The sequence below is a fragment of the Pristis pectinata genome, chromosome 25 (genome assembly GCF_009764475.1).
Source record: "Pristis pectinata isolate sPriPec2 chromosome 25, sPriPec2.1.pri, whole genome shotgun sequence".
NCBI classification, from domain to species: domain Eukaryota; kingdom Metazoa; phylum Chordata; class Chondrichthyes; order Rhinopristiformes; family Pristidae; genus Pristis; species Pristis pectinata.
This window is the reverse complement of record NC_067429.1, coordinates 1,299,602-1,308,560: the sequence shown is the minus strand read 5'-3', so window position 1 is coordinate 1,308,560 and position 8,959 is coordinate 1,299,602. Positions and strand designations below refer to the sequence as shown.

General features: G+C 45.3%; 1 protein-coding gene across 6 annotated transcripts in view; it reads left to right on the top strand.

Annotated features, from left to right (window-relative positions):
• The first annotated feature begins 8,219 nt into the window (after window positions 1-8,219).
• Window positions 8,220-8,959, top strand: part of LOC127583041 (growth factor receptor-bound protein 10-like) — a 112,395-nt gene continuing 111,655 nt past the window's right edge. For 5 of the 6 annotated variants that reach the window (XR_007958197.1, XM_052038755.1, XM_052038750.1 and 2 more), the window contains exon 1: window positions 8,220-8,311. Coding sequence is in view for 5 of the 6 variants with exons in the window: in XM_052038755.1 (XP_051894715.1) it covers window positions 8,303-8,311 (9 nt within the window). In the remaining variant the exon portion in view is untranslated. The remainder of the gene's footprint in view (window positions 8,312-8,959) is intronic. The other variant, XM_052038749.1, reaches the window with a different exon arrangement.

The following is an 8,959-nucleotide window of genomic DNA, read 5'->3' as shown; positions in this document are numbered from 1 at the left end:
TGCAAATATGTTTAACTCTCCCTACTCCAATCAGAGGTACCCACCTGCTTTAAGACCACTATCATCCCAGAGCCAAAGAAAAATACGGCAACGTGCGCTAACGACTACCACCCAGTGTCTATCATCATGAAGTGCTTCGAGAGGCTGGTCATGGTGCACATCAGCTCCAGCCTCCCAAACAACCTCAACCCAGTACGATTCGCCTACCACCAAAACAGGTCCACGGCGGACGCCATCTCCTTGGCCTTACTCTCATCTCTGGAACATCTGGATAACACAGAGACCTACGTCAGATAGACTCTTATTTATCAAATACAGCTCCACCTTCAATACCATAATTCCAAATAAACATCTCCAGACTCCTAGACCTGGGATTCAGCACCCTCCCTCTGCAAATGGATCATTGACTTCCTGACCAACAGACCGCAATCGGTGAGAACAGGCAGCAATACCTCTGCTATGATTATCCTCAACACTGGTGCTGTGCAAGGCCGCGTCCTCAGCCCCTCGCTATAGTCCCTGTACATTCAGGACCATGTGGCCAATTTCTGCTCTAACTCTATTTACAAGTTTGCAGATGACAACACTGTAGTGGGCCAGATCTCAGACAACAACAAGACAGAATACAGGAAGGAGATAGAGAGCATAGTGGTGTCCTCTCCAGCATTCCGAACTGTCACCTCTCAAATCCTAATACTGGAAACACCAAGGACCTTTCCCTGCTCCCTCTCCAATTTCCACATGCTGCCTCTTGCAAACCTTATCCAAAGCCACAACATCAGTAAAACTCCAATATCCAGTCTGTGATTATTCAGAAATCCTGATTGTTCAGCAAATGGCTCATAAGGTGGTGTTTGCTGTGCTCCCTTTACAACTCACCAGGACCCGATCCTCCGCTCCCTTGAACCTTACCTGGTCACTGGAATATTTATTATTGGTATTGGTATTGGTATTGGTATTGGTTTATTATTGTCACTTGTACCGAAGTACAGTGAAAAACTTGTCGTACAGGTCAATTCATTACACAGTGCAGTTACATTGAGTCAGTACAGAGTGCATTGATGTAGTACAGGTAAAAACAGTAACAGTACAGAGTAAAGTGTCACAGCTACAGAGAAAATGCAGTGCAATAAGGTGCAAGGTCACAACAAGGTAGATCGTGAAGTCATAGTCCATCTCACTGTATAAGGGAACCGTTCAATAGTCTTATCACAGTGGGGTAGAAGCTGTCCTTAAGTCTGGTGGTACGTGCCCTCAGGCTCCTGTATCTTCTACCCGATGGAAGAGGAGAGAAGAGAGAATGTCCCGGGTGGGTGGGGTCTTTGATTATGCTGGCTGCTTCACCAAGGCAGCGAGAGGTAAAGACAGAGTCCAAGAAGGGGAGGCTGGTGTCCGTGATGCGCTGGGCTGTGCCCACAACTCTCTGCAGTTTCTTGCGGTCCTGGGAAGATTAGTTGCCGTATCAAGCTGTGATACATCCAGGTAGGATGCTTTCTATGGTGCATTGGTAAAAGTTGGTGAGAGTCAAAGGGGACAAACCAAATTTCTTTAGCCTCCTGAGGAAGTAGAGGTGCTGGTGAGCTTTCTTGGCCGTGGCATCTATGTGATTTGACCAGGACAGGTTGTTGGTGATGTTCACTCTCAGGAACTTGAAGCTCTCAACCCTCTCGAACTCAGCACCATTGATGTAGACAGGTGCATGTACACCGCCCCCTTTCCTGAAGTCAATGACCAGCTCTTTAGTTTTGTTGACATCGAGGGCAAGGTTGTTGTCATGACACCATTCCACTAAGCTCTCTATCTCCTTCCTGTACTCCAACTCATCACTGTTTGAGATACGGCCTACAATGGTGGTATCATCTGCAAACTTGTAGATGGAGTTAGGGCAGAATCTGGCCACACTGTCGTGAGTGTATAGGGAGTAGAGTAGAGGGCTGAGGACGCAGCCTTGTGGTGCACCAGTGTTGAGAATAATCGTGTTGAATGTTGAGAATACTGAGCAACATCTGAAAAAGTGAATTGAAATCGAAGCAATAGTGTGAAAACTCTGCTGGCCTAGCACAAGATTATCGGAATGTAACTGTACATGTGGATGATGCCTGCCCTGTAATACTCACCTGTAATGATCGCTCCAAATATTTAACAGGCGATATTAAATAAGTGCACATTATTTCCAATTACATTTGGAAAAGACAAAAGCCATTATCTTCAGTCCACAATAGACACTCCATCCGCCTCGCTGGTACAAGTTCAGGCTGAAGCAGACTGTTATACCAACAGTCATTCTGATCTTGAGTTTCTGAAGTGATTCCGTCTCCTTCACCGTAGTTTATGTCTACCTTTGCAACGTAATTGGGGACTTTCCCTCTTTCACTTTATGTACCGCTGACATTTTCATCCGTGCCTTTGTTATGTCCAGACTCAGTTCCTTAGGCCAGCCTTGCGACTAACATCCATCATAGACTTAAGCTCATCCAAAACTCTGCTGCCTGAATCCTAGCTCTCACCATCTGTTCATCACTCACACTCGTGCTCACTGACCTACATTTTGTGAAGGAATCACATTTGTCCTCTAATCTTCTGGTGTTATTCACTTTTCTAATGAAGTTTTACAAATATATAATGCTACTCTGCTCTTTCTTTGCTGATGCAGGGTGCAATCCATCTGGACCAGGAGTTTTGCTTTCCCTTTGGCTACTTTACTCTTTAATGACCATTTCCTACTTTAAAAGTCTTGATATATTTTATCTTTTTTGATATCTTTTCATCTCATGTCCAACCTTGTCGGGAAGGACTGAGGCAAATTAATTACTCAATATTTCCGCTGCTTCACTGTGATAAAGCATTATTTCCTGTGTGTATCCCTTAGTTACCCCTTCCTGATCCTGATTTACCTTTTGATATTCATGGTTTTGTAATTTGTTTCTTTAACCTTGCTTGATAATTTAATTTTGTTGTTGCTGTTTACATTCTTAATGTTTTTTTGACTTTTCTGATCTTATATTCCATTTTTTCATTTTGTAGCCATTATCCATACAGTCAGCGTTTGCTGTTTTTAAGTAATTCTTGCCTTATCTTTTACCCCTCCTCCACCCCACTGTAAACTAATTTTATCTTTTGGAATATGCTTCTTCTCAACTTATTTATTCTGTTTTAAGTATTTCCCACTGCTGCTCTAACCTTTTCCCTAGATATTTTACAGTATATTTCCTTGGGATTCATTCTCATTCCTTACATTGTGGCTGTTTTGCCTTACTGGTCTTGCTCATTGTCTCAGACTTAATGTACTGGAACCAGCGTTGTTTAACTGTTCTTAAACTTATTTCTCTGACCAGTCTGATCCTATTCCTGGATCCAGGAGTGATTTCTTTCTTGCTCTGGTCCCAGTGTTGTCCGTGATAAAGGAATCCTTTGCACACTGTTCAAACACTGTTCCCTTTTCCCTCTTCCCTACCACTGCCTCCTATTGCCAGTTTATTAGGTGGAGTGGCTGAAGTCCCCGTCATAGATTGTCATGTGGATTTGTTCCTCCTCCTGCCTTCCACTATTCAGCAATGCAGTTCGTTTTTCCTTCCCTGTTCTCAATCTGCATTGATTTGATTTCTGCCTTAATGTTAGTTATGTCTCCTTTACTCCTGCTTCTACTACCCACCCCACAACTGCGCCACACACCTTCCCACCCCCACCTCAAGCTCCCAAACACATTCTCTTCCTTCTGGCTTTTTTCTAAGTGCACATTATCCCATAATGTTTATTGGTCGTGTTTTAGGTATTTTGAGTGAATTTGGTTCCTTACCACAAATTGTTACCTCTGGTTCCCAAGTTTTGCTTTAGGTACTATGTGCAGCCAGTTTATTGAATTTATTAACTATTCCACATACTTTATCTTGAACAATCTAACCGCATCTTCCTACCCTCGAGAATTTTATTATTACTCTCAATTCCATCTTCTCCAACCCTGTAAACCAGCCTCCTGGGGGATCTTCTGAAAAGACTTTTTAAAACCCAAATACACAGCTGTTTTCCCGAGATCTTCTTGACTAGATACATACATAAAGAACTCCAAAAAATTAGTCAAACATAACTTCCCTTTCCTAAATCCACGTTGAATCTCCACAATCAGATTATTACTTTCCAAAGTGCCAGATGTAGGTGATCCCATGGAAGTTGCCATCTGCATCCCCTTCAACAGAAGCAGGCCCTGAACCACCATTACCCCTTGCCTTCTGCCCGAGTGCAGTCCACCTGTATCCTGCAGTACACAGGGTGAAGGCACATGTCTTTTTCTCAGGGAAGGGGAGCTAAAAACAAGAGGGCATACAGTAGGTTTAAGATCAGAGGTGAGAAGTTTAAAAGGGATATCGGAAGCAGCTTATTCACGCAAGGAATGATATTTGGAATGAGCTGCCAGGAATAGTGTTTGAGGCGGGCACATTAGCAACTTTTAAAAGCCATCAAGATAAGTCCATGTTCAGAGACACAAGAGATTTTGCAGATGCTGGAATCTGGAGCAACACATACAAAGTCCTGGAGAAACTCAGCATGTCAGGCAGCATCTATGGAGGGAAATGAACAGTCGATGTTTCAGGTCAAAATAAACAGCTGACTGAGTCCTCATGAAGGGTCTCAACCCGAAACGTCAACTGTTTATTTCCCTCCATAGATGTTGCCTGACCTGCTGAGTTCCTCCAGTACTTTGTGTGTCAGAATATGGCTAGGAGAGGTTTAGAGGGTTATGGGCCAAAGGTGGGCAGATGGGACCAGCTCGCTGGGTAACAGGGTCAACATGGACGAGTTGGGCCGAAGGGCCTGTTTCCATGGTGTATGATTCTATGACCCTAATTAACCAGATGAAGATTCTGCACCTGTTTCTGCAGAACATGCAGTGTCTGAGCTTGTGGCTGCAGTTATCAGATTGAGTGACAGGACATCTTTATCACCGCAGCCTCACTGCTCAGCAGCCATTGCCTGACAAGGTGGGAGTTCCTGGCTGTGTGGATGGAGAGAGACGCAAGGAGGGGGAAAAGTGAGAGGAATGTGGGCACGTAAGAGCTGATGGCTTCTAACAGCTGCAGCCTGCACATGTGGTTTGAATAGGAAGTGGGTTACAGGAAGGAGGGAAGGTATGTGTGCATCGTCATCTCCAGTGGACTCAGCAGGAACTTTACGCATGTCATACCAGCAGTCACAGGTGGTCGAGGTGGTTTGTAGGGTGCCATGCTCGAATTGGCCATTCTGTTGTTGCTGCAGGTTCCAGATCATATTCTCCTGCTACTGAGAGCGAAGTGTGTAAGACTGAACTGTCACAGACTGCAGACAAAATGGGACTCTGTGCTAAAGCAAGGAACAGTGCATGTAAGTCTGATGGTCCACTGTGGAAAAACTAAGAAGGTCAAAGCAAATATTTTGTATGTTTCCAACACTTGGTCAGATCTGCAGGAGTCAGGTACACAGGGAGATTCCATCACTATCGAATGTAGTCGTCCATATAAAAAGGAGGCAAAATAGGACCTGACCTGAAGGACTGATCAGGGAGAGTCACCATAGCTTGGTGCGTGAGGAATCATGTCTCACAAATTTGATTGAGTTTTTTTGAAGACGTGACCAAGAGGATTGTTGAGGGCAGAGCAGTAGACATTGTCTACATGGGTTTTAGAAGGCCTTTGACACGGTTTCATATGGTAGGCTGGTCCAGAAGATTAGATCACATGGCATCCAGAGTGAGCTCGCCAGTTGTATACAAAGTTAGCCTGGTGGTAGGTGTCAGTGGGTGATAGTGAAGGGTTGCTTATTTCACATTGGAGGTCTGTGACTGGCAGTGTGCTGCAAGGATCAGTGCTGGATCCGCTGTTGTTCATCATCTCTATTATCGATTTGGATGAGAGTCTAGGTGGCACGGTCAGCAAGTTTGTGGATGACACCAAAATTGGTGCTATAGTGGACGGTGAAGAAGGTTGTCTAAGGTTACAGCAGCACCTAGACAATCTGAGAAAGTAGGCCAAAGAATGGTAATGGAATTTAACTTGGACAAGTGCAATGTGTTGCTTTTTGGTAAGTTAAACCAGGACAGGACTTACACAGTGAATGGCAGGGCCTGGAGACTGTTGTAGAACAGAGAGACCGAGGGGTATAAGTACACAGTTCCCTGAAAGTGGTGACACAGGTAGACAGGGTGGTGAAGAAGGTGCTTGGCACACCTTCATTGGTCAGGGCACTCCCAGCTACAGGAAGGAGGTCATTATGCTGGAGAGGGTGCAGAAACGATTCACACGGATGTTACCAGGACTGAAGGGCTTGAGTTATAGGGAGAGACTGGACGGGCGTGATAGAGGTGTATGAAATTATGAAGGGCATAGCTCAGTGGATGATCACAGTCTTTTCCCAGGGCAGGAGGAGTGGAACTACACAGCATAGATTTAAGGTGCGAGAGGACCTGAGGGGAAATTTTTATACAGAGAGTGGAGAATGTATGGAACGAGCTGCCAGAGGAAGTGGAGAGACAGGTACAATGACAACATTTAAAAGACGTTTGGACAGGTGCCTGGATAGGAAATGTTCAGAGAGATAGGACCAAAAGCAGGCAAATGGGATTGGCTTAGACAGGCAGGTTGGTCGGATGGACAAAGGGGCTGTTTCCGTACTATATAACTCTACCACCCTGTAATATAAGTACAGGTGAAAGCAGACAATGTATTTGGCTGATTTCAGGAACGCCACTCATGGGTTGAGGTCTGAGACCAGAATCTCTGGTTTTGTTAGACACTGACCCTCACTGGGGTGATTCCAGAGACGACCATCAGTGGACTTCTGTTGCTCAGGCGCTGACTTTAACCTGGGTCAGTTGAACACACTGTCTCTCACTGGGGTCAGTTTCGCATCCACAGACTCTCACTGTGGCAGAATTTCACAGACACTCTCTCTTGGGTAGAGCTGATACACTGACACTTGCTTTGACCATAGGACTGATATCACTGTGGTACAGTTCCATTGATGTTGACTCTCACTGAGGTCCGAGTGCCACAGTAAAACGAAGGCAGTGGGAATCAGCTGCAAATGGTTCTATGTGTTGGAGCGCTTTCAGCTCAGTCACAAGACATAGCTGCCCTCTGGGGTGATGCTCTTCCAACAACACTGAAGAACTGTGAACCTGGGCCAGCCAGTGTGATTGGAACCTCACCCACCATCCACACTTTCATCCCCTTCACCCCTGCTGGACGTGGCTGCAGTGTGTACCATGGCAACAGCCACAAAAGTCTCTTCAGCAGCACCTCCTGGGCCTGCCGAGGTCTGTAGGCTCTTGGAAGTTCTCCACCAATCACAGTTTAGTTTGGAAACATGGGCCTGTTTCTTCACTGCACTGTGGGAGAACCATCAGCTTCACCAGCAGGATCGCAGAGGTGCAGAAGGTGGCTCACCACTGCTGTTACAGCATCAGTCCGGGCTGGAAAATAAATCCTGGCCATTCCACTGACTCCACCTCCTGTAAATAAATATAAACGATCACTGGCTGTACAGGACAGTGAGGTTTCACACCTGTGAGAGATCCGGCTGTGAGCTCCCCCTTAGGCAGATGCTGTTAACGTACAGTGAGTGATATGTCCTCCAGGTGGGAGGCTGGTCCTGTGAGCAGAGATGAACCAGACAGTGCTCACCAGAATTTGGAATGAGGACATACTATTGAAACATACAACATTTTTAATGGGCTTGACAAAGAGGACCCAGGGATGATGTTCCTCCTGACAGGCTGTCTAGAACCAGGGGCCACAGTCTCAAAATAAACAGTCAGCCATTCAGAAGAGAGATGTAAAGCCATCTCTTCACCAAAAGGCTGGTGAATCTTTGTAATTCTGTAGCCAAGTGGGCTGTGGAGGCTCAGTCACTGAGAATATTCCAGGCGGAGAGTGGTCAACGTTTGACATTGAAGGAGTCGGAGGTTAGGAGTTTAGTGCAGGCAAGTGGTGCTGAGGAAAAGATTTGCCATGATCTAACTGACTAACAGAACAGGCATAAGGAAATGAATGATCTACTTCTGGGTGTCTTTCTTTTTTATTTTGTGTGTGCCATCCATCCTGCGGTTGAATGGTCTGACACTGAGGCACTACGTGAATGAGTGACAGCATTCAGTCACTTTCCTGCTATTATACAGGTCAGCGACTTGTACCCATTAAGTTACAGCACTCCCTTTACATGGAGTTACTGCCAAGTGCTGTTTACTTGTAGAGAACGAGTGAAGTGCTGAGGTGGACGAGTTTCTCTGCACAAGTATCAAGGTCTGAGAACAAACTACTTCAGCGACATCCAGATGTATGAGGTATTCTCATTCACTCTCTGATATTCTATGAATCTCGGTCTTGTTTACTATTTGTAAGGTTCTCTGGCTTTGCAGTTCTGGGGAATAACTGATAGGTCACTGCTTCAGTATTGAATAAACCAGCGAGGCAACATTCTTCTGGCAATAAGTGAAATATATCAACAAAATAAGTGTATGGCTGGAACGGTGGTTTGGCTTTAGTTTGTTGGAGATTGTGGACAAAATGGAAAACTTCAAACCTGATATTATTTCTGGACGATGCTCAAAAAAATGGGTCCAGCAGTTCTTAAAGGGGTCAGTCTTTTAATTTGTGAAGCTTTAAGGGAGTGCATTCACTGAGGGCGCTGCAGAGCCTCCAAGGCACTCGCTACAGTCACAAAACATCCCAGATTAATTGACCAGGTTTCAGGGGTCTGGAATTCATCTGTTAGCGTTTGAACGTTTCTGACTCAACCTGCAGAGCATTCGGTCACATGAGCCACAAGTCATCAGCTTCTCCCTCAGTCTGGCTACACAAAGTTGCCCAGAACCACAGCATTAGTAGCACCTTCAGACATTGAAGCTCAAAACATAGTTAGTGACCAGATCAGTGAGATGCTGCGGCATTGAATTGCCCAAGGCATTAATCCCCAGGCATCAGGTGTCTTC